Source organism: Clarias gariepinus, chromosome 7 (assembly GCF_024256425.1).
Source record: "Clarias gariepinus isolate MV-2021 ecotype Netherlands chromosome 7, CGAR_prim_01v2, whole genome shotgun sequence".
Lineage (NCBI taxonomy): Eukaryota > Metazoa > Chordata > Actinopteri > Siluriformes > Clariidae > Clarias > Clarias gariepinus.
The window spans coordinates 16879182-16905710 of record NC_071106.1 but is presented as its reverse complement, the minus strand read 5'-3'; the positions used below and the strand labels follow the sequence as shown (position 1 = coordinate 16905710).

At 37.3% G+C, this 26529-nt stretch overlaps 2 protein-coding genes across 2 annotated transcripts; one reads left to right on the top strand and one right to left on the bottom strand.

Annotated features, from left to right (window-relative positions):
• Positions 1–263: 263 nt before the first annotated feature.
• slc6a15 (solute carrier family 6 member 15) lies at positions 264–19605 on the top strand. The gene is made up of 12 exons (XM_053500034.1): positions 264–419; positions 3116–3595; positions 7287–7444; positions 7663–7789; positions 7911–8092; positions 12236–12346; positions 14368–14609; positions 14854–15043; positions 17181–17373; positions 17486–17645; positions 18053–18215; positions 18494–19605. The coding sequence occupies exons 2-12, from the start codon at positions 3283–3285 to the stop codon at positions 18884–18886; spliced, it is 2232 nt and encodes a 743-aa protein (XP_053356009.1). The 5' UTR covers positions 264–419; positions 3116–3282; the 3' UTR covers positions 18887–19605.
• A 569-nt stretch (positions 19606–20174) lies between these two features.
• Positions 20175–25664, bottom strand: ctsd (cathepsin D). The gene is made up of 9 exons (XM_053500035.1): positions 25500–25664; positions 24469–24625; positions 23730–23853; positions 23531–23649; positions 22117–22316; positions 21576–21698; positions 20839–20983; positions 20574–20672; positions 20175–20392 (listed from the first exon to the last, which is right to left on the bottom strand). Exons 1-9 carry the CDS (start codon positions 25559–25561, stop codon positions 20231–20233), a joined length of 1191 nt encoding a protein of 396 aa, XP_053356010.1. The 5' UTR covers positions 25562–25664; the 3' UTR covers positions 20175–20230.
• Between the last annotated feature and the right edge of the window lie 865 nt (positions 25665–26529).

Here is a 26529-nt window from a genome sequence, read left to right as displayed (position 1 = left end):
GTGTTGCACACGGCCCTCTGTAGTAACCCGAACCATTCTTAGTCATTTTTTGGGGGTTTATACGTTTACAAATATCGTTCCACTAAACAGAATGTCAGTAAAGACATGCTTTAACTCTTTATTTAAATACAGTCGAACATACTAGTTTTTTACTTATATAGCCATGCCCAAAATAATTTAACTTTTTTTCGTTGTGGGTGTTTTAAATAACAGGCCACCCCTACAGCGTCGTGAGGATATAGCTGTCAGTCAAGACCATTGCGCGAGACTCAGACCGGCAGCAGCAGCAGCAGTTCCATCTGAATCCTACAGGGGAGAGGCAGTATAAGGTGCGCGCCGAGCATCATAATTTACCGCTCAATATTTACTGTATATAGGACAACGAGAACATTCTTGACCATTTCTTGATCCAGAAAAAGGTAACAATGTGTATTTTACATATTTTTATTTATCATTTTTATTGCCACATTATGTATTTCTTTTCAGCCAGATAGGGATGGATGCGCATGCAGACTCAGTGCAGTGTATGATGAAACACCCCACATGTCTGGGCACTGGCATTCTATAGGCAAAGAATGAAATGATCGGGTATTCTCTATTTGGGAGTTACACAGAAATGTATATGAAGGAATATAGGAAATGTGTACTTATTTATTCATGTAGGGTTAATTCCACTAAAAAGAGATCTTTATTAATCACAAAGATGGAGAACAGGAGAAGCCTGGTGTGCCATGCCTTATCATACTACGGGATCATTTTGTGGAACATAAAAATCTGAACAGTCGTATTATAAACTGATACCCGATTCAAAAATAAGCGTTATTTATTGTATAGTAAAGTGTCGTAGATATTCCGAATACGAATGCATTATGTTCTTTATGTAGCCGCCGGGAAAGGACTGACCAATCACTGTGCGTGTTTGGGTTCTTATGCAAATGACCTCGTGTGTTGAGGGGAGGCTCAATTATTAACGCGCGGGTGAATTGCGCTCATTTTCCGAGCAAACCTTACGACGAGATAGTCCTAATGTCAAAACACACACAGGCTGGAATTAAAATTAAAATAAAAAAAAAACTATACAGCATCAGGTTCTTCAGACTAACATATTCGGCGCGTGATACTGAAACGACGTACTGTCTAAGGCATTCTTATACTGCCCAGCTGCACGTGACCATTACCAACGAGCTGTGTGTTTTATATAATTCTAATGAAATATTCGTATAATTATTGCATAGATTATTTTAATATAATTATGTTGTATCGTGTGAGGCTATATTCTAATTTGTTTGGTACTTAAAGTACAAAACTGTACTTGTTCTTTTTGATTGAGTTGCATCATCATCATCATCAAAGGTGCATCATTCGTACGTTGTATACAGCCTGTATCTATTACCTGGGAAAGTGGATGTAGTGTGAACTTATATGTGGCTTTTAAAGCATTGATCTCAAACATGAATCAACCCCATATAGGGCAAACATTTCAATTTAAGACAATTTTTTTTTTTTTTTTTTTTTTGTGGACAATAATTGAACTGAAAGATTCGGCAGGGAAAAAATCTAGTCAATGTTACTATATCAGGACGCAATTTGTTTCACATACTGTATAACATGCATTGAATTCGTTTCAGTTCACTAACACTATACAATTTTTTATAAAAAAAAAAAAAAAAAAAAAAAAGGGTGTGACGGAGTGAGAACACCTATTCTAACCAAAACCATAAGTTAAAAATATTTGTTTTCTTGGGCTGGTGTCATTAAAAAAAAAAGAAGAAAAAAAACACCTGTACATACCCCTGTGCTCATTCATGCAATTATCAGTTAGTCCTATGACAGCGGAGCTATACATAAAATGATAAAGATACAAGTCAAACTAACTTTAAAATTTAGAAAAAATGTTTCCAATCTTTAGCTATCCATTTTCCATCAGCTCTGAGCCTATTGTAGGCTCGGATTCCAGTTATTGGCTAATAAGAGGAACACAGTGTGGAGCCATACATTGCAAAGTTCTAAATGGACTTATATCAGTGATTCTTAATGTCGAATTACACCAGAAATTCTCAAACTCCGGATCTGATTTCTTTTTAAGGGCAAAAGTCCAGAAAGATTGGTAATAAGAAAATGATTTTTATCAAAATAGCTTATAAATTAGCTTATAACAAGCAACGTACATTTACGTTTAATGCAGTCTGAGACAAAATACATTCAAACCTAGTAAAAAAATGCCACTGTTTGACTGCAATCAGATGCTTACACCAAAGCAACTCTAACTTTAAAGCAATGTACATCACATAAGTGTCAAAAAGATCTAAAGTACGTTACAAGTTAGTGCAAAAATAATGGCACTGTTTGCCTGCAAATTGTTGCTTGTGAACCCAAACAGCTCCAATGTTCAACATTAAAAATCTACAGGTGAAAAACAATAAATACAAGAGAAAAATCTTCATAAATAAACTAAATAAAGAAATTGATTTTAATATATGTCCACATGTCACGTCGGAAAACGCGTGGCAAACCAGCTGCGTCGCGTTCTCCTTCTTCCCAAAGCGTTCCTGTGGCATCTAAAGTGATGCCTCTAAAAGAACATGGAGAATTTCACCTGCTGAAAGAGCGTTTGCGTTAATGTTGTCGTGACAACGGGAAACTATTACGTTAAACTAACAACATGGCCCCTTTTACGTTAAACCAACAAAAGGGATACTATTACGTATTAGCATTAATCACAGACCAGGACAATGTTTTGGTAAATATAACACCATATACCTCTTTTTATTTTGAGATAGGAAAGATTTTATTGAATTGTACTATTGTATTGCTAATTTGCTGGGTTGTTGATTTGATTGATTTGCCTCGCAAAAGCCCTGAATTATGCATTCTAACTTATTATTAAATGTATAGAAGATTTTTAGCTAAAAAGTAAAGACTCAAATTTTTACAAAAATGTATCCTCAATGAGAATACCTAATGACAAAGGTATTTTTATAATAATTATAACAAAGGTAAATTTAATACCTTTCCCATACCATTTCTCAGTGTGAGATGAATATGTAAATGAAATTATATTGTGTGTACTATATGGCATAAAGACTTCACTATTCTTTATTCTTTATCCGAACAGCCCTGTCAAGTAACAATGAGGCCATAAATATCACCTCACTCCACAAGATCTCAATAATATTTCATTTGAAGCACATTAAAGAGATTTAAGGTTGTTCAGGCACGCTCCTTGTCCTCATCTAAAAAAAAAGAAGACATTTCACCCCTTAGGAACGATTGACTTATCAAATGCCCAGAAACAGCAGATCCGTCAAGAGAGAGCTTGACGATGATGTCACTGAGTCTGCTAAAGATCTTCTTTCCAACGAGGATGCATGTGACGAGCCATTTCAGGAGAGCGCAGTGAGCGTGCTAAAGGCAGCCGGCTGTGAGGAGCGCCATGTGGAGGAAGGTTCTGATGATCCCGAAGAGGAGGAAGACGAAGTCGAGGAGAGGCCTGCATGGAGCAGCAAGCTCCAGTACATCCTCGCGCAGGTGGGCTTCTCAGTGGGCCTTGGCAACGTCTGGAGATTCCCATATATGTGCCAGAAAAATGGAGGTGGTAAGTTAACCAACAAGGGTTGTATTTTAAGTCTCATAGTGTTTTAACTATTATATCTTACATGAACACCAAAGAAATGAATGAATGAATCAATCAATCAGTTACTGAGTTATCTAATCATTTAACCGCATACACAGATTTTTTAAGTACAGCATAAATATTTTTATATAAAATATTTTATGTTTTTATGTCATGTTTAGTGTGGCTCAGGCTGGAGTTTTCTATTAATCTTTACAGTATTGAATTTTCATACAAACTCTTAACAAGTGATCGATGAACTCACTCCATTGAATTAGGGCCCAAGCACTATAACATCAGCAAGATGTAGTAGTGACTTTGATGGTGCAGTGACTATGATGTCATTGCCTTGCTATGATAGTGTTGATGTCTCATAGTGCGGATGTCATATTGTGCAAGGCCCTATTGTTTTTTCTAATAATCTTATATTAATATTGCTTTTTTTCAATAATCCCAGCCTTTTAGAAGGTCATAACATGCTCAAAAATTCATGAAAACCAACACACATATTATAATCTGCTGCCATTAAGACACTTGACAGTCTGGGTCCTGGACCGTCACAGAAGATTTTGCTGCATATCTCATACGCACTTGCATGTATAAATGTCAAACCCAGTACACATTTAGATCTCATTGATCTGAATAATTTTCACTATGCATATGCTGTATGTTGCACCTGCACCATTAGGATCACCAACAAATCCAGCCCATGTGAACTCAAAACATCGATAATGCAAAATTGCAACGTTGTTTCAAGCAAACAGATGAGTTTGCTTGAAAACAAAAATGAGTGGGCGCAAGCACCCGTGCCTTCGCCTCCCACGCGATTTGTAAGCATGTTAACATGCACTTAAAAGGGACATACCAATACCATTATGACATAATTGTAAAATAGAGTGAATTTTATGTTAAGCTGGAAAAAAAACATTACTGTACCCAATGTCTATGATGTTACTCATTGTGATGTCATTCAGTATGATGTGACTATATGTCACACCGAAAATCTTAAATCTTACGTATACTGTAAAACCAGTTCTGTTAGCATTGGCTTAACAGTGTTAGATTCACTTATACATTGCTGCTTAACTGTAGCAATAAATCTTAATTAATCAGGGGTTTGGCTAAATAGAAAACAAAAATCTTTTCTTTACTTTGAAGTATGCACCATAGTATGTTACTTATATGTGTTGTTATGCTACATATAAAAAGGCTGCAATGCCAGTTTTTACTGTATCTAAAGTAAAGAGAATGTAGGAAATACTCAGCAGCATCACGTGTCACTGCACATTCCACCCAAACGAGGCAATTTTCAGTTTACAGGAAGGCTACAGTAATTCAAGTAACCACTCTTTACAACTGTGGTAAGCAGAAAAGCAGACTCAGATCAGTTCATCTTGCATCAGCAAAAATGCTGTCGCCAAAGTCATATTTTTCCACATTCTGTTTGATGTGAAGATTAACATACACTCTTTATCAGTATACCTTTTTTGTGTTGCTGCTGTCACATTAGTGGCTGAAAACTGAATGAATGAGCTACAAGTACAGGCAATAGGTACAGTACAGGTGTTCCTATTTAAGTCGTTGCTGTTTATCAAGGTGTCCAATCTTGTGCTTAAAGGGCTACTGTGAATGAAGATTTTTGTTCCAGTTAGCCAAACTTGATCCTCCTTTTTAATCAGTTGAACTTGGCTTTCAGGAAATAATGATTTATGGATTTTTAGTTGGAATGAAACCTGCGCACACATTGGCCCTTTCTGGAGAAAAACGGACATCCATGGTGTTTTAGAAACAAAATGTTTTTAAAATGTTTTTTGAATCTCTTAACATTCTACTGGTAACAAGTGTGTATAGTCTTTTGAATACGGACAAATTCAGTAAGAAACTCACACTGGCCCTTTAAGGGCAAGAGGGCAAAAACAAGGTTTTCTTGTGCCATAGGTTAATATATTTCCAAAGCAAGGTGTGTCTCTAATAGCAACACACAGCAGTTATGGCGTGCTTACTCATGCCTTCTTAACAGGTCCATTCTGTATATAAGTGATTTATAGTTACTGACTGTCTGCTTGCGGTGTTTTTAATTTAGGCACACGCATTTCCATCCGGTTGTACAAGTAAAGTCAGCTCATAAAGACATTTTTTGGTGTATGAGCTACCGCAGTGGTAATCAGTGTAGGGTCCGTTTCATGTTTTCCAGGTCATTATAAGTGAGTGTGGCTGTCCTGCTGCTCTGGTCTGTAATTAGATTAAAGAGGCCAGGGCAGTGTGTGTGGCATTGAGTAAGCCTGTCTGTCTCTGAGTGTGTGCTTTCAGTAAGCTACCGCTGCTCGCGGTCACACCAGACACATGTGCTAGCCTGTTAGCTGCTAACAAGCTAACAGGCTAGCACAACCCTGCTCTCGGTCACAGCACAACAATACAAATGATCTTAGTTATTAGAAATACAATATGATGATTTTTTATTTATTTTTGAGCATTAGATTGAATATATGCTTGTCATGAGTTTTCATCTGCCCTTAGTCACAGGTCACCTTAACTGAAATCATGATGCATTCATGATGTGTAATAAGAACAAAAAGTACTCATTAGAATTTTATATTGTGTATCGTTGAGAAATGGTGTTAATCCAATCTCTGTAAGTTTATCATTACCATTATTTAGATGCGTTAAGGTATTTTAAAACATCGACTGTAATGTCACCTACAACACAAATGTGAATTTAAAATAATTGACACATTGATCAAAAAACCCACAAATGATTTAGAATAACTTTAAGACTCCTAAATACACTCCTAGTGTGACAGTTCAGATGTGTTTTTATTTTCTTGTTTTAGGCTGAATTACAGTTTGATGTGATGCCCATCCCACTCTGAGGTTTCCATATAAGAGCATGCCATGTATTGTTGTATTGCCCTTATACCACAGCAATTTGCATATTCTAACAATAGTTTATTTATTAGACAAACGCATCATATATTTCAACTAATTAGTGTTATTTTTTGCATTGTGGGAAACGAGTTCCTGCTATTACAGTACAACTGAAACTCGATCGGAAGAATACTCACTAGACTGAAACCATGTCAGCTGTGATGCAAATAGAGGTAACCTTCTGAATGAGATAGTGGTGACTGAGGCATGTAGATACTATACAGAGACACAAGAAAAGAAAGAGAGTGTCATTTGTGTGTCACTCATGCTGTAAGCTTCAGCAACAGCTAAGTCTTTTTATTAATTTTAACACACTGTGTGTTCAATGTCGTTTGCTTAGGGCATTACACAAAGGACTATTCTTTGCTTTGCCAATGATGGTATAATATCTGCTTTGCTTCACCATACAGTTATTTCAGCCTAGCTGAAAAAACATTGTTTAACAGCATTTACTTTCTCGCTTACCTACTGTGCTTACTTACTTAGTTATTTGCCTACTTACTTACCTACCTCCATACACCCTTACTGACTGACTTACTGACTAACCTTCTTACTTACTTACTTACTTACTTACTTACTTACTTACCTATTGACTGACCTACTTGCTTACTGAATGACTTTCTTACTTACCTCCTTACTTACTTACTTACCTCCTGACTTACTTACTCATTGTTTAACAGCAGCAGCAGACCTTACCTACTTACTTTTACTTGTTTACTTTCTATAACATTCTACTGTGGGTTTGTAGGAGCCTACCTGGTGCCCTACCTCATCCTGCTTGTGGTGATTGGGATCCCGCTGTTCTTCTTAGAGCTGGCTGTGGGGCAGCGCATCCGTCGCGGCAGCATCGGTGTCTGGAACTACATCAGCCCTCGACTGGGTGGCATCGGCTTTGCCAGCTGTGTGGTTAGTTTAGTATAAAAGTTTTCCTTTCCATAGAAAAGTGCATCCTGTTTGCATTTTTTTTTATCAAGTTAATGATTAAAATTGGTAAAGGCAAACAAGGCCATTGCCTGAAAGGCAGTGGTCTAATGAAGCTAATTATTAAAGTGGGTAAAGAAGGATTTGGATGGCTGCATCTTGTCCATTTACATTGCTCTTACATGTGTTCTATACCCTGACAGGTGTGCTATTTTGTGGCCCTTTATTACAATGTCATCATCGGGTGGAGCCTGTTTTACTTCTCGCAGTCCTTTCAATCACCTTTGCCCTGGCACGAGTGTCCACTGGTCAAAAACAAGACCACCGCCTGTGAGACAGTGACCAAATGTTTTCTGTTCTTTTTAAATTCATATATCCATGTATGCAGAGTGATAACAGTATATGGTCGAATAAGGCACAAGTCCTAATCCAGCTCCACTGTTATGTCTAGATGTGGTACCTGAGTGTGAGAAAAGCTCGGCCACTACTTACTACTGGTACCGTGAGGCTCTGGATATATCTGACTCCATCAATGAGAGCGGAGGACTTAACTGGAAGATGACATTGTGCCTGCTGGCTGCGTGGTCCATGGTGTGTCTGGCCATGATCAAAGGCATTCAGTCTTCAGGGAAGGTAAGAGATGAAGAACAGTGTACATGACTGAGAAAACCTGTAGTGGCGCCTTATGTTGTACAGGACATCAGTGTGAAAGGACACACAGCTTTATGTTCATGTGTAGACTGCAAATACATGTATACCTTCTACTATTCCTTTATACTAGAAATGTGCTTTAGGATTAAGAACCCTTACGATCACAGTCCTAAGAATAAAACAAATCCTTTAAAAATCTAACATCTTAAAAATAAAAAAATTTAAATTCAAATTTAAATTTTATTTGTCACATACACAGTCATACACAGTACGATATGCAGTGAAATGCTTAGACGACCGCCGAGACCTAAAAAAAAAAACAATTAACAAGAAATAAGAACGAGAAATAGAAAAATAGAAAAGAGGCAAGAAATAAATAAATATAGACAAGAAAGTAGAACAAAATATACAAGTTTTCAAAATATATTAGAAATATAAACCTATCTGTACTTCTTATATATTCTTATATATTTATATAGTACTTCTTACTACCAATACAATGTTTGTTACTTTGTATTAAAATAATTAAAAAAAACAATATAAGCAAATGTACCAAATTAATAATAAAAAATGGCTGTTATTAGAAAACAGACAATAATAAAACCATTAATAAGGCAGTAGCAAATACCATGATGAAATATTCAGTTGTGGCAATGTGACCTTTTATTTTGCTTGGTCTTTTCAGGTAATTTCATTAACAATGTCTTCAGTTCATTACATGATCCATGTAAGTGTGGCTTGGCTTAACCCTAGGCTGTTCTCCTGACCTCTCTCCTTTCCCAATTTTACGTTTTCTCTTGTCTTGTGACAGACATATAGAAGCAAAAGGATCATCTAAATAAAAGCCATTCCATTTATCCCTATCATTTATTTTAATTTACTATGTCAAAGGGTAAATGTGATGCCAGGATCTGGATTAGGTTTGGGCCATCAAACAAATCAAAGCAAACAGAGAGGGAGTTGAATTCATCAGGATTGGCAGTTCTACTTTGGGGTTTAATCTGTGCAGCTCTCTGTGCTGTGGAGATATGGCATCCTTTTCCACTTTAGTATTGTCTGTCAGACTAGCCAATGCGGGATGCTTTCTTTCACTGAAGGCTGTCTTTAATAAATCACCAATTACTGTTGTTTTAGTAGGTATGAGCTGATAACCAATTTTAACATGATTAAACTTCCTTCCTAAATGGAGGAAGCTGGCAGTATAGATGGATTTTGTGAGCAGCTGTTGCATACTACAGGATAAAATCTTGTCCACTTGGATCCGCTCCTCTGATGAATCTTATTTTGGCCCAATTTAAAGGCAGCAGCAAAGTCTTAGCTCAAATATGAAGCCGGGTAAGACCTATGTTTGTTGAACTGCTGATACGCTGAAACATAGTTAACACAAATAGACAAATGACTTAGACAAATGACTTAGAAGTGTGCTTCTTTTTCCCAAAGTGACTTTTTAACAGTATAATTCTCTATTAGAAAATTCATAATTTTCTATATTACCTTGGAAAATGGTTCATATTGATTTCTGGCACTTTGTGTCCTGATTTTCACTTTTTCACCAAGACAGTTATTTCAGTTCATCTCTAATGTTGTCTCACATAGAGTCCAGTCCCACGCGTTAAAGTCTGCAGCTATTTTTTATTTGTTTTTATTTTGGAGGAACTTGTGTGATGTCGCCAGAACCCACAGCTGAATCATCAACTGATACTGGAAAACAAGCATGGTTTATTCATGTCCTCCTAGGCCACTTGTTACAGTGTGACCATGGCCTCTGCACCTCAGCATGGGCCTCAGTCAGACAGCATGGCGGACAAACACTGTGCCTGGACTCTGCTGGAAACTGAATGGGATCAGCGAGGGCTTTGAAGATTAACAACAAAAGAATATTAATGTTCCATTCAGAGTTTCCACCAAAGCGTATTTTAAGAAGAAAACGTGGAGGTGCTTTTCTCTTGACATTCTGTACAAGTGTGGAGGGCGTGTGCTAAAAAGAGGACCAAAAAAAAACGTGCAGGTTGCCATGGTTTTTCGCGCCTTGTTCTCTCAGGCAAAGTGAACAATGCATTGGCACGTTAATGTGCCACAAGTACAGTATGCTGTGAGAGGGAAACTTGGGGTTTAGGAGACAGTAGATTATTTAAACAGATTGATATGAAAAGTCCACTCATATGAGTCAGTGCTGGTGAACTGTGAACTCTTTTCATGCAGTTAGTTGGGAGTTGCCATATTTTCTCCTTTATTTCCAGAGTATTTGCTTTAGATATATCACAGAATAAATATTGAGAATTATTATTATATGTTATGTTATAATAAATGAATGAATCTTGCCTCTAAGTTGGTGGCATGCCATGGTCTCTGCCTAAATTATATAAAAATTTAAACAATGCATAAACTTCTTTGAGCTTGGGTACTGTAGCTATGCTTTGTTTGGTAGAATCTGCCAAAAATCAATAAAACCTACCTTTGTGAGCCATGTTAGTATATTTATATAACTGTATACAGTACCTGACTAAATGATAGAAACTACACTCCAACCAATTTATTCGATACACCTCTTTATTCATGCACCTATCCAATTCATGATTTATTGTTGGTGTCCGATGTTTGGTAGAGACTACACAAATGTCAGGGGAGAAAAATGGAAGGTGAGTGTTCTAAGTGAAATAACTAGTATAGCGCGTTAATTGTACAGGATTTGAGCTTTAAGCCATAGAGTTATCATATCATTTTGAGCCTGTGTTTGTTTTGCGTATTGTTTTGCGTATTGTTTTGAAATATATAATAATGTAGTGATTGATTAATGATAATGAAAAATATTTATTCAGTGTACTTAATCACACAGTATGAGCAGCGGGGGTTGGGAGGTTGTTGGGGTGCACAGAATTCCAGAGTACAGACTCTTTGTACAGTACGGTGGTCCTGAAGTGCAAAACAAATTAACAAAACTGAAAACAAAATGACAAAACCCAACACAAAATAACAAATTCAAAACCAAATTAACAAAACGGAAAACAAAATAACTAATATCTGACTGGCCGAGAAGTGCAATACAAATTAACAAAACGGAAAACAAATTAAAAACCAAATAACAAAACCCAAAACTATTTTTTTGGGAGGGGGGAGTTTTGTTGTTTTGTTTTTGTTTTTTTGGGGGGGGGGGATTTGTTATTTTGTTTTTGGATTTGTTAATTTGGTTTTGAATTTGTTAATTTGTTTTCCGTTTTGTTAATTTGTATTGCACCTCTCGACCAGTCCGATACAAACCGGAAAAGGTAGGTATAGATTGCGAATGAAATGCTTACCGCTAATTGGACGAGACATCTGTCACTCAAGATATACAGGCAGTACTGTAGTAGCGGTGGATTTGTGTGTGTATGAATGTGCAAACATTATTGTGGTTTCAAATATGGCGTACTTACGGTGGCCCTCATAAACTCATACACACAAAAGGTTATTTACATACAGTATTCTGTATTTGTTGGATAATCTGCTTAACCTAAGTATCAAAGCTTATTAAAATGTATATAGTTACTTGGGTATCTATTATATATATCTATTGATAAAAAAATAAAATATATTTTATAATTTAAACAACTCCAGTGAAAAAAAATAATTTTATCATGATGTATCATAGATTTCAGACTTTCTGAATGCATGGTTTAAAAGAAGAAAACCAAACCTTTGTGCAAAGTAACAGTCAATATCAAACAATGAGTACTTAAAAATGGTGCAAAGTCTTTAATACTTGCTTTTTTTGTTTTAAATATTTGTAAGTCTTTATTCTTTACTGTTATTATGTATTTTATTTTAATTAAAAGGAAAAAAATCTAGAATTTCTTAGACTGTATATACACCACTATATGTAAAAGAATTGCTTTTCAGGCAGCCTACGATGGCGTGCCCTCTACAGGACTATTCTAGTATTACAGCAGTGTCAGGTCAAAGAGTAGGACCATGAAGGGCCGTTTTTATACAAAACAAGATTTAATTAAGTTTACATAAAAGCAGTTCCTGTTTGTAATCACTGTTCCCAGTTGCATATAATTTTCTGTTAAAAGGTTATTATATTCTACTTAATTCTCCAGGAGCTTAATTGCAAGTAATGTCACCCTGTGTTCTGATTGGCTGCAGGTGATGTACTTCAGCTCCCTCTTCCCCTATGTGGTGCTGATTTGTTTCCTGGTGAGAGCCCTGCTACTGAAAGGTTCTGTGCTCGGCATCATCCACATGTTCACGCCTAAGGTGAGAGACAGAGGCCACCAGCTGGCTGTGTATGTATACATAGACACACACAATTTGTAAGCTTTATGCAGAATCACTAAGCCACGGACAACGGTTAAGTGCAATTAATTTATGAAGCTGAACTTCTAATGCAAACAACATTGCTGATTTACAACAATCAAAGATAAATTGTTCATTACCAATTCCCCCATGTGCTTGTTTATTCGGCCTAATAGAGCATATCCGGAAAACAGCGACAGTAGCTGTGGAAACGGCAGCGCCCTGTCGGATACCTCGTCATTCACCAGTGCAACATGACACTGTGATATTAATGTTATATTAAAGAAACACAGAAGTGTTTTTATATGCACTGATATACACTGTATGTGTGATTACCACAGACATGTTTACACATCAAAATCCCTAGTATTCAGTTAATACCCAGGTTGGTGAATTAACATCCTACAGTGTTTATATCGGTCCAAACTAACCTATTTTAGCAGCAAAAGCTTAGGAATAATGAGACATACATCACCAAGGCTGTTTTAAAAAAATTAAGGAATAAAATACTTAAGCATGCACTAATAGGAAATGAATTAATGAGAGGGTGGTGGAATGTATCCTGGAGTATTTTATTCCTTTTAATATTTTAAATACGATAGGGCAAAATTCTGTATTTTTGCTTCACTAGTGAAATTAGACCCTAATGAAGCCATGATTATTTAATAGCACATACTTGTAAGATAGCTGACTAGCTAGGTCACATTAATTTATTACACCCACATTAGAATTGCTTTGGTTAAAATATGTCGCTTCTGCCATTTAACTTCATCTGAAGAGCTTGCAAAATGTTGGGATAAAGGTTGTGGCAGAAGTTTTACTCACTCACTCTATCATCTTCTATACTGCTTTATCCTGTATTTAGTGTTGCGGGGACCTGGAGCCTATTTCAGGAGGCTTAGGGCACAAGGCAGGGTAAACCCTGGACAGGGTGCCAATTCATCGCAGGGCACACACACACTCACACACTACAGGCAATTTGGGAATGCCAATAAGCCTAATCGACATGTCTTATGTATAAGAATTGCTAATCATTTCTGCATTTAAGGGGTAAATACCTAGGTTATGGGTGCAGTTATTGTGCATGGTCCCTCAAGGAAGTGTAGTAAAGGCTTTATATATATATATATGGTCTCTGGACTGTGGAAGGAAACCGGAGTAGCCGGAGGAAACCCACCAAGCACGGGGAGAACATGCAGACTCCATGCACACAGAGACGGGAATCGAGCCTGGTCGGGAATTGAACCCAAACCCAGGTGGTGCAAAGGCAACAGCTACACCACTGTGCCGCCTGGCAGAAGTTTCATTTCTGAAAATATAATTTGGCATGTTCTTGGATGATGTCCTTATTTGAACTGTAGAAACTTATGTCAGAAACGGTGAAATGTCCCAGCTTCTACCAAAAATAGGTCTTGAAACACCTCTTGACAATTTCACAGATGATGAGCAAACCATGTTCTCATTGCTATGACGTGTAATAACAGCGCTCCCAAGTGGTGCAACAGAAAAGCAACTTTTCACTTGAGGTTCAACAACAGTTAATCTAACTAGAAACCTTGTAAGGTTATTTTCAAACAACTGCATTGGAGCAATAAAGTAAGAATACTGACATACTGGTCAGTACTATTTTACAGACAGTATTATTACAGAAGTTCCATGTAACCTACATCCCATCAGACCCACAGAATAATATGGATTTAAAATGCCTTTACAACTTTCCCTAGATTTTTACCATACATGAGTATTTTTCAGTACAGGGAAACATGGGAAACCTTGTGTTTGTCATAATCATACATAGACTACAGATAAAGTACATAAAAATACATTGCAGCAGTCTATTAGTGTTAGTTGGCAATGCCACACCAAAAGAGTACAGTGTGTCATTTTATATCAGATCAGTTTTCTATTGCATGTTATCTGATACGGCAGAGGGCTAAGACTAGTGTGGATGAGACTAAAATAATTGTGCTTGTGTTTGTCAGTTGGAAATCATGCTGGAGCCTCAAGTGTGGCGAGAAGCTGCTACACAGGTGTTCTTCGCTCTCGGCCTGGGTTTCGGTGGCGTCATTGCCTTCTCCAGTTACAACAAGCGCAACAACAACTGCCACTTTGATGCCGTTCTCGTCTCCTTCATCAACTTCTTCACGTCTGTGCTGGCCACACTGGTGGTGTTCGCAGTGCTCGGCTTTAAAGCTAGCATCATGAATAACAAGTGTGTTGAAATGTGAGTCCACAATCGCACAGAGTAATACATGGCCACAAGTGTTGCTTACCTTGTGTAGGTCGAATCGATTTAACATTACATGAAGCGGATGCTTTACAACCTACATCCAATCCAATATCATGTGATGTACTTTAAATCTTTCAAATACATATTCTTTAGTTTATCAATGTCTCCACAAGAGTGTCAATAAGATTATGACCTAGAAAACCCAACAACATCTGCTGTGTGTTTTATTAAATCCCAGAAACACTAAAAAGATTGTCGGATACCTGGGCAACGAGTTAAGTGCTAACTTAATACCGCATCACATCAACTTAAGTTACGTGAGCGCCGAAGACTACCAGCAGATGACCAGCATCATCCGTGGCATCCTGGAGGACGATTACCCTCGCCTGGGCCTGGACAACTGTGATATCAATGAGGAGCTCAACAAGGTAAGACTCAGAATGTCTACACTGAAAAACATGCTGTAATTCAAAGTCATTCGTTGGACCAAAAATATAGTGAACATATGTTTATTATGGGTACTTTTTTTTTTTTTGTAAATTAATTAATAATAACTAGATAAAATTTATGTGCATGCTCCTAGAACTGCCCCATATACTTTTGCAAGGTATTGCAGTCTTCATTCTTCATTTGATAATCTTAGGTTATTTAAGATTTATGAAAGTTTTATATATATTAAAAAAAAGTGTCAATAAAGCAGGCATAAAGCTACAGTAGCAAAATAGATATAATTAACAAATGTTACATTTTATGAATAATAGCAAGGATGGTGGCTTGTGCAAATTCTAGCAGGGATTCAGCTCTAGACAAACCCAACCATACTGGGGTTCGCTGTTCAGTGCCCCACCCACAACCCAGTGTCTGCATACAAAAGTCTGTCAAATTGACTGATTTAAATTAAAGCGGCAAGCCTGCGATCTTAACACATTAAGTCATTAGCCCTATCAGCTTTATTATATAGATACAATAGAAGGACAGAAAACTGAATCAGGATCAAATCATCAGTGCATTGGATGCACAAGACCAAAGGGTTTATCTTTACTTTAAACTCTTACCAGTCACACTTAGTCTAAATAAATCAGCTGTTGTTGTTTTTTTACATCAAAGTGCAAAGCTTTACATGCTCCCTTACTGTTTTAATGAAAGTTGTACATGTTTTTTAGTTTTACAGTTAATTTGCTAATTAGAATTCAATGCTGCTTTCTTATTAATGCCCCACTGCAAAAAAATGATAATTTACCCATAAATCTGATGAATGTATATATTATTTCATATTATAAGTAATATAGTTCCCATTAATAAAATATTATTACTATAAACCTATTGTATTACTAGAAACATATTAAATGTATACTATAAATTATTATTATTATATATAAAATATTAATATAATAATATGTTAAACATATTTCCATAAACCTTACTAAGAGTATTAAACCTATTTCTATGTTTTGTACTAAATGTAAAGCATTAACTATTATTATTCTACTGACACATAATTTAGCTCCTTTCTAGAAATAAACATTTAAAATGAGCAAATTTATCTGCCAGTAGAGCGAGATAAGCTGTATGTTAGTACAAATAAGTACAAATAGGTTTAATAATCCTATAGTTGGTTTATTATAACCCTATAAGAAAGACTAGATTTGACTACATTAATCAAGAATTTCACTTGATTGAATTTTTATTGTAAATTGAAGCTATTCCTCACACTTTCAAGCAGTTTACTGTAAGCACAAGGTTTAACTGTATAAAAGCCATTAGGAACTAATGAAAAAAAACAACCTGACACAGAGAGCTTTGGAATGTATGGGAGAAAAACTATGTAATTAAACAATCTTCAGATTTCCTTCATTTAAGGAAGTGAGTGAGCATGTGATATTTTTTTTTTTTTTCAAAGTAACAGTCGCAGCTTTGTTTCTTAGGTAGTTAATCAGGGTGAGTGAATGACGGGGTGAGTGTTATAATGCAGGTCTGTGAGTCCAATCAAAAACATTCTGCTCAGGACTAAACAGCAGCACACATTTGGACAGACTATAAGATTTTCAAAACTGATGACTTGGACCAGTGGAAAATAGCGTGCTTGGTGTCTGCTACAGTAGACTGATGCTTGAATTTCCTGTTGACACCCAAAAAAAACTACAGTCGCTACATTTTTTTTCACCTTTTTGCTAGACAGGAACTTCAGCTTAGTTTTTCTTTGTAGTTGTATTTAGTATTTTTCTTTACATTCCAAAAAGTTATTTTCTAAGTAACAATTGTGGCTTTTTTTGTTACTCAGTTATCCAGAGTCAGAGAAGTGTAGCTTTGTGCATCGTTATTAATTTACATGTATTTTTGTAACATTGATAATAAATGAAATAAATTAACTGGTTAGCAGGCCGTAGGCTCGTCTAAGCATAAACGTGATTGTTTTTTGCCTGAAAAAGAAAAGTTGCTTTTCACTGCATGTTTAAAGAACTATTCCAAGTTTGTTCTCTACAGTTCATTTAGCCAAAGCTTTTCCATTAATGCTATAATATGATATGAAGCAGTTGGTTAATGGTCATGCTGCTTTTCTCTCAGGCGGTGCAGGGCACAGGTCTCGCCTTCATTGCCTTCACCGAAGCCATGACCCACTTTCCTGCTTCTCCCTTCTGGTCAGTCATGTTCTTCCTCATGTTGGTGAACCTGGGGTTGGGCAGCATGTTTGGCACAATCGAGGGGATCATCACACCACTGGTGGACACTTTTAAAGTGCGAAAGGAATACCTGACAGGTCAGAGTCAAACACAACAGTATGTTGCACACCGCAGTATGGCATACATGTGCACATTTCATGGTGTAGTAAGCACGGTCATTCACACCTTCTTCCTTTGGCTTTCTCATAGTCGGCTGCTGTTTGCTGGCGTTCTGTTTTGGTTTAATCTTTGTCCAGCGATCAGGCAACTACTTTGTGTCCATGTTTGATGACTACTCTGCCACGCTGCCCCTGCTCATCGTAGTCTTCCTGGAGAACATGGCTGTAGCCTGGGTCTATGGCACTGAAAAGTATGTTGCATGCAAGTAAAAATGTGTGTTTTTCTCTGTGTGTGCCCTTGGTTGATTAACATTTCAGTTGACGTGTGCCATCATATCCATTAGTGAACTCCTATATTAGAGAAGAACTGTTAACTGTTTTCGTGAGTTAATGATGACCATTTCTACATCTAGTCAAAGTAAAACAAACACAATGAGGAAACAGTTTTCACACTATTTGCAACATCCTATTGCAAAAGTCTGGAAACACAGCACTGTGTCAACATGTGTCATAAGAAATAAAGCAGATGTTCTGGTACAAGTAATTGTTTTTATTGTTATTTATCTATTTATTTGCATTTAATCCTCTGTTCAAGCCGATGATGCCAAAATAACTCAGTTTTCAACTGACAAATTGGGTTGTGTCTATCTCTCTCTAGGTTTTTTGAGGATCTGAAGGACATGTTGGGCTTCACTCCATTCCGTTTTTATTACTATATGTGGAAGTATGTTACTCCTCTGCTGCTCCTTGCCCTGCTGATTGCTAGTGCCATCCAGCTGGGTATGAGCCCTCCTACCTACAGAGCCTGGATCCAGGAGCTGGTTGGTCCTTTAAGAAGTTTTTTTTTTTTTTTTAAGTGTTTGAGGATGTCTCCTTTAAGGATCTTCAACTCCAGTCCTGACGGGCAAGTGTCCTGCACAGCTTGTAATCCATTCAATCAGCTATGTTTGAGCAGAAGAATCAGCAAATTGAGTTGGACACCAGTCCCCCAAGGAATGGAGTTGATGATCCCTGCTATACAACAATGCTGAATGGATGAGAAATAACTCCAGATTAAAGCTGCTTTTAAATAATGTAGTTATTCGTGTTTGTGTTTTAGGCTCAGGACCAAGCCCTCAGCTATCCTCCATGGGGCCTGGCTGTCTGCATCACATTAGTGATTGCTGCGTTTTTGCCTGTCCCTGTGGTGTTGGTGTTGAGATGTTGCAACTTAATTGACAGGAAGGACAACAGTGCATCATCATCCACCTCTTACAAAAAGGGACGGATCATTAAAGAGAGTGTTCACAGAACAAGGCAAGAGGACGACGGAGATGACGCCAGTCTCCTTAAAGGAAAAGCACCAAGCGAGGCTCCTTCACCAATGTCACCTAGTAATACATACCGTAAACAGAGCAACACAACAGGTCAGGCAGAGACCGCCGCCAATGGCCACTTCAGCATCGGGTATCTCATGGCTGACATGCCAGATATGCCAGAGTCTGATTTATGAAGACTCAAGGTTAAGGCTTACATGAATAAATGTTTAATTGCCATTTTAAAGCATCTGCACATCACTAACATTTCATCTTCTGCTACACCTTTTAATTTAATTCCACTACCCATCTTTAATTTTGTCATTTAAAAAAAAAAAAAAAGGAATTTCATCTATAGAAATAATAGACATACACAGAGCCCTCCACACTGCACTCCATTTCTTTTCCTGTCTCCTCTCTGATCACATGAGATAACCTCTGGGTTTTATTCTGTAAATACTTTGATGCCTGAAGTAAGGACAGTAACTGTCCATCACAAGATTAGAAACAGCTTAGCAGCTTCAGAAGCACTTAGAATGTACTATAAGCTTAAAATGTGAAATAAAACATGCAATATTAAATTTATTTGGTAAAATTGTTATAATGTCCACCATATGAACGACAAACCTAAAATGTTTGTTCAAATAATGTGTGCCTAATAATTTGTTTATAAATTGCGGCTGTTGTAAATTTAAAGTTATCTGTAAATAAATAATATTTATCTCATCATAGTTTGGATATCAAAACCTGTTTTTGGTAAAAATGCCCAAAACCCTAAACGTTATCTCAATGTTCATGTAATGTCATTATATGGCTATTTGATTAAATAACCATAGAGTGACTGTAAATAGTATTTCCTTTACAAAGCTTTGACCATTTTTTCCAACATTACAATAAAAATAAGAAAACATCAAAACGATTTCCTGTTTTATTTGTACAGTCCTCATGTTTTATTGTTTAAACAGGTTGTTTGTTTTTTTTTTGAAAGAAAGTATAAATTACCATAATAACCAGTGTAATTGTGTAACAATCAGGTCACAATGTTTAATCACAGCAGACAAAGCTTTTTCTTAAAGCCACATAAAGAAACTAAATTTTATAGATGACCAGGTAATGAAACATGACAGAACACTATGCTTATCAACCTAAAAAATTTATCCAATTTTACTCAGAGGTATTTCCAAAAAAGACCTATAGCTAAATAAAATCAGACATGAAACCTGTTAAAATGTATTAAAACATATATATCCTTTCATAACTACTGCTAATTAAAACCATAACTATCATTACTACATTGCTAGCATGTGTAGTTCTTCTTTGTCTTTCCCTGATTTATTAAACTTCTCAAGCTCACTGAAACGGAGTATTAGGGAGCTAAAGAAGCACAGTGCAAACACAATACTATCATATCGCTAAGCAGGTATTACACAGCAGCTGATATGATTCTAGTGGAGAATTTAGAGTTTTTTTCTGTACCCATTTCCATTCTTCTTTTTTTTGCTACTTTAAAAAAGACAAGACAAGACTATATTATGCTGGGCTTAAATGGCCTTAGCAAAGCCCACTCTGTTGTTATCACGGTCAAACATGGTGTAGTACTGCCCAATAAAAACATCGCCCAGAATCCACAGGGGCCCAGACGGAGGAGGAATATCCAGAGCCATGAAGCCACTCAGACAGATTTGTTTACCTCCCTGGCTCTCCTGTAAAACACACACATAGGAAAATTGACTATGTGGCCTGATATTGGGTAAAACCACATGAATCATACTGCAGTGACTCAAAGTGAACATGCTTTGATTTCAGTTTCTTAACAATGACAAATACATTTGACACAGCTTACAACAAAATTATGTAACAACATAACGTTCACATGTGACCAACCTTTAGAATGTACTGTTCTCCTGTCAGCGTATAGGTCTGGCCACCCAAATTAAAAGAAATAGTGGGAAGGGAAGGCACCTTGTTGCAGTCCACCATGTACTATAAAAAAAAAAAAAAATTTAATTAACAGGTGGCAACATTTCTAGAAAAGGGCCAGGCTAGTTTGAAATACTTTTACAAATTCAGCAACATTTAAACAATCTCCAAGTTTTACCTCAAACAATTAGCATGACTAAATAAAGTTCTAATATCACTGATGGTTTACCTCTCCCTGGATCAGGGGAATGGCTCCAATGGCCTTTTGAAGAGCCTTGACCTCAGCAGCAGGTCCAGTGATCAGAGACGTGCCAGTGTCCACAATGGCCTCACAACCTCCCTTACAAAGAGTCAGCTGACTGCCAATGGTCATACTGGGGAAAAACAGACTTATGTTTTAGACCAGCTAACTTCTCTTTATAATGTAGCAGATTTTGAAAGGCCTCAAAACATGACTGAGTTTCCTAAACATACTTAAATGGTCTTAGGTGGAAGAGATTTGTGGAAACCAAGCCCTGATAATGAATAAGTAAAAGAAAGAAAAAAATATTTTTTTAAAAGGCTACATATGTAAAGTGACCTGGCTGGGTTGCATTATGCCAATCTTTAAATGATGTATTACATCTATTATAAAATGTATAAAATATTATTATACATCTTATTGTCAGCACTTCTCTTGTTCTTTCCAGTTCTTTCTGTGTAATAAAAAGCCTGCCATAGTCAGCAGCTTTCCATTTAACCATGCAGCATCAGAAAAAGAGAACAATACAGAGACTACATTGACAACTAACAGAAGGAAGTCATGCCTGGAAAAAACTGCAGTGTACGTAATCATAAGATCATGAGAAACCTGCACAAGGATTAGTCCACGTGACAGTTCCTGTCTTGAGATCTGCAAAAACACACTAACTTCCCCCGAAAGACGTAAGACAGAAACATCAATCAGTATAACCGATGCGCTCTCACCCGTCCATGTGAATCTGCCAGTATGCCTGTCGGGTTACGTTCACGTAGTGAAAATCTCCAGTGTAGAACTTTGGGTCAGTGCCTCCCAGGAGGAGTTCACCACCAGGCTGTGTATCTGGGTTTCTACCAAGCAAACACACACAAACCAAGCCATTTTCTTGGTCACATATCAAGAGTACAATTTCACAATTCTATTACAATTTGAGTTTTTCAATTCCATACATCACTATGCTTAACCCCTATCCATTCAGCCCAAATTCAAGAGAAGCATGCAGAAGAAACATGTGACCATTCTTTTCCTAATCAAATCAGATTAATGGGGCAAAAGATTTTTTTGTATTTTGACACATCTTTACTAAAACATCCCCCTTTGAAATCAGCACATTTAACCTACAACTGTTACTTACTTCAACACACAACACTTTTAATTATGCTTATACCATGATTATTAAAAATTAAGTGCGCTCGCACTCTAATACAAAAGCATTGATGCATGCTAATGCCAAACTTTATAAACAATCTGATGACAAACAACACAAACCTATTCAGATAGAAAGAAAACACATTCTTCTCCACTTTCTTCTGACTCATCATCATGTCAAAGACTGGAGGAACCCCATCAACAGCAATGCGAGGGTAGGCCATGCCCAGGATGCCATCAAATTTTGCAATAACAAAAGTCATTCCAGGCTGCTTGATGGCCTCGCCAAAAATCTGCTTTTCTACAGCAATGTCTCCAACCTGCAAAGAAGTATATTCCAATTTTAAGCCTTTACAGAAAAGCTGATATTCTAGTAAAAGCTAGAATATTCTAGTTTACAACAAGGATCTGTACCTGACTTATTTACCACTAGGCCAAAATACAATTTACTAATATTCAAATTATTTTGTGTGTGTACGCATGTGATATAATTAAGAAATTCTGCTTGCCCTGCCACCGGTGGCAAGTGTAGCGGGCACCCCTCACCGTGTAACAGTTGTCAGTGTCGTCATAACATTTTATGTCATACTGTGAGGTAAAAATATTGGCAACAGTGAGAGGAGCAGTAGCGAGGTGACTATACACTTCATTCGCATGGTGCAGAGCCACGGGTACCCTGTAGTATATGCATGTATAGTATATACAGTATGTATAAAGATAGATAGACAGATTATATCAATTTATACTATCAATTTAACAGTCAATTGTTAAAAGTACTATACAAATAAAATTGAAAAATATTTTATTGTAATGGAAATATCATTCCCTCTCTTCCTTTATCCCTCAAATTATTTCTTAGAAGCATACTTTTTATATCTTAGCTATAGAGTACCTGAGACCCGAAGCATTTTAATTGCCCAAAAAGAAATGGTCACCGACATTTGGTACACATGATTACCACCATGCATATCCGCTGCTTATTTATCAATATCTATATATATCTATATCTATATATATAAATTGAGGCAGTGGAGCAACATACCGTGTTCACAAAAAAAGAAAGTTTTAATAATATATATTTTTTAAAGCTGTTTAAGTTAAAAACAGTATTATATCTGGACTGTTATGAAATACTGCGACTGCAAGTTTTCCTACTGCTTTTGGTAGCTGAATTTTAAAAAGAGGGGGAAAAAATTCTCTACCAAAAGATCTGTTTTTTTCCTAAGAACTTTCAGAATGAAAATGTTGGTGGGTTTAGCACTGTGAATAAAACTGTGAGACATTACAGCTTGACCTGAAAAAACATGAACAGGCTGTTTTTCATATGACATTCCATCTAGTGGAGGCTATTTTAATTGTGTACTAGATGTACACAAGATAAGCAAGTGAGTATGCACACAAAGGTGCTTGTTAGGCAACTACCTCTGGTGAAGGTGGTGTATATTTTCACTATAAGAACCAAAATTTCTCCCAAAGTCAGTTACAATGAAAGTTGTAGGTAGATGGATGGCTATACGGTAAACAACAAACTTACTGTGCAGACATCCTGGCTAAGATAGCCAGAGAGACTTCCAGAGCCATACTGAATAGCAAATGCAGTTCCGTTTTTGACATATGTGCTGGATTTGTCCCCATTATACTTGTGATGAAGCCCTGTAAGATCAGCATCAAAAGTGAGTTGCAATAAGATGACTAATAGTATAAATAATTTAGTAACGCTACACACAACTTACAGCATGCAACGTCAGTAAAGGCACAGTGGACAGAAGGCACCCACAAGTTGGATGATCCAGTGTCAAACACCACAGTGAAAGTCTGGACTGGAGTGCCAAGACCTATCTCGCCGTAGTATTGCGCCTTTAAAAGGAAAAGAAATGTGCACACACACACAAATTCGTTTGCTGAAGGATTATACAAAAATTCATAAATTTGAATACATTTTTTATTTTATTTTAAAAACTAAAGCTGATTGCAATATTTCCCCTTTTGCTGGGACAGCAGAACTATCCAGGTCTCATGATTAGCAAGCATGACCAAATATCATCTGACATTCTTGCAGATGTCAGCCATGAAGAAGCATTTTCTTAAAGCATACCAAACATGATCTTTTTTTTCTGACACCTTAAACATAAAACCTCTGAATTACTTCCTTCCTGTATGTCTTGTGAAAAAAAGACACTACCACAGAGATGTGACTTCCTCTCACCCACACTTTCAGCATTCCTGTAACAGCAGCACCATTATACAGAGCATCCCATGACTGATTTAACATTTGTGTGTTTTTCAGAAAGCATTTCAATGCCTTGTAAAGCAGACCAAATTTTCAAAAGCATCTTCTTTGTTAGATTTTTTTCTTCACCTACTTTCTTTTTAAATAATTAAGCCAAATTAAGGAGTTAAAGGCTAAAGGCTAGCACTGAATCAGCCATGATTGCTTGTTTTTTTTAAAGGGTAAAAACGGGCCACACTTACATCCAGGTAATTCTTTAGAGTTTCAGGAGTTGGTCCGGTGTTGGTTGGGAATCCCAGGTTGTATTTTGTGTGCTGGGATTTGGCAACAAGTTCCTCCACAGTTCGACCTGAATCGGATAACGTGCGCCTCATAGAGCGAAACTTCGTTAGGGGGATCCTGCAAGAGAAAAAAAAAAGTTAAAGATGTATTTATAAAGATAAATTATTGTCTAGGTGTTATACATCTGGCACCACATCAAGATCAAGATGAAACATAAAAAACAGAGTCTGTTTCATAGTGCTGACCAGTTTTGGGCTCTTGAATTCACATTAGACATTAAAAAAAACAGGCATTGAACAAAAGCATATCAGTATCACAAAGCAGGATTAACTATTCTTATGCGAAAAAGCAGTTTCTCAGCAAAATGAAGGATTAATGCCTAAAATCATTAAAAAACTAGTTCCAGTTTTCTTCGCTCTCTTTACCCGTCTGTCTGACTCTGTCACACTGCGTGTCTGTATGTGTTTTTTCCCCCCCTGTGGTCAGGCTAAGTTTTACTGAAAACGACCAACACATTTGGAGACATATATAAAGATATCTCTAGAAGAGAGCCTAAGCATAGAAGGTTCCACCTAATCTATGGTTAATTATTGACATATTGTGAAGCACAAAGCCTTATTCTTACACAAGGCGCTATAGAAGCAACAAAATAATGTGGTTATTACTTTCCTTTTTTTTTTTTTTACCAAACATTAACTTGCTCTTGTTGTCAACACAATAACACTGTAGCGTCCCTGTTGTCTAAATATAGTGAACAGCTCTGCTGAGTCACACGGCAACACAAGACAGCTTAACACAGGAAAGCCGAAAACCGTGGTTAGCTAAATTATTTAGCGGGCAACAAAACACTGCTTAATAAGTTAATCGGCTCTCACTCCTCCAAACAAACAATACAGCTAGCATTGTGCGAGTCGGACCGGCTAACGAGCTAAGCGCAGCAAACAACAGCACCATCCGCTGCTGAGTAAAAACAGCACCGAGCTGAGCTCACCTAACAACCGCATCGCTCGTCCATGCAACAAGAAGCAGGAGCAACACACAGGCGAGCTTCATTTCTGTTAGTTTAAGGGAAAACTACACCGAAAAACAACAACGCAGTTAAACCGGGTGCTTGTCCCAACAGGGCAGCTTTAACTACAGACAAACCGCTCCAGTCACTTGACTGTGCTGACGCCAGCGTCACGTGACCACGAGCACGCGATCTGGGCGTGTTCGTGCTCTTGGCTTTCAGTGTTGTGCAATTATATTGCGCAGGTCCTCACAGGTAGGTTATGTGAAAACAACAGAACAGCCAGAGTCCATGGATTTGTACTGTAGTTTAATTGTTGCAAGCATTGCCTCACATACTTTCTTTGTTTTTTTCTCTCCAAAAGACACTTTATTGACCACACACAATAGAATCCTAATGCTTTTGTTCCAAATGAACTGGTATAAGCAGGAGTGCCTTAAAGGGGGGAAGGGGAGAGAGCAAGAATGATTCCAAAGACCCCTGAATGACCGAGGGCCCCTAAAATGTTATAGTAGTTGAAAGGTGTTGGCATGCTCAAGGTTGGGGACCCAGTATATTAGACTAGGGTCCCATTTTGTTTTTGAGGAGGACTGGACTGGAAAGCCGGCTTTAAAGGACAGGGAAGTTAAAGAGAGGAAGAGAGATCTATAGGTGGCATTGATGCAGCCTACAGAACTCCAACTGGATGCTGATTGGTACTAAGAGGAAACGTGTCAAGAAGAAAGAGTGCGTGGAAGTACCAGATAAAGCAGACAAAAAGTTCAAGACACAAAACAAGTCCTGCCAAGATCAGGGAAGGATGCATTAGATGTTTTAAGGAAGGCTGGGTCAGGAAGATGAGGGAGAATATGACATACAGTTAGCGGTAATGTAACCATCCTACTGGATTCCAACCACCAGGGATCTCTACTGTCATCCCTGGGTTTGAGTATTTCAGAACCTGCCAGTCTCCTGGGATTTTCACACACACTTGTCACCAACAACTGCCAGGTCTTACTTCTCCCACTCTCAT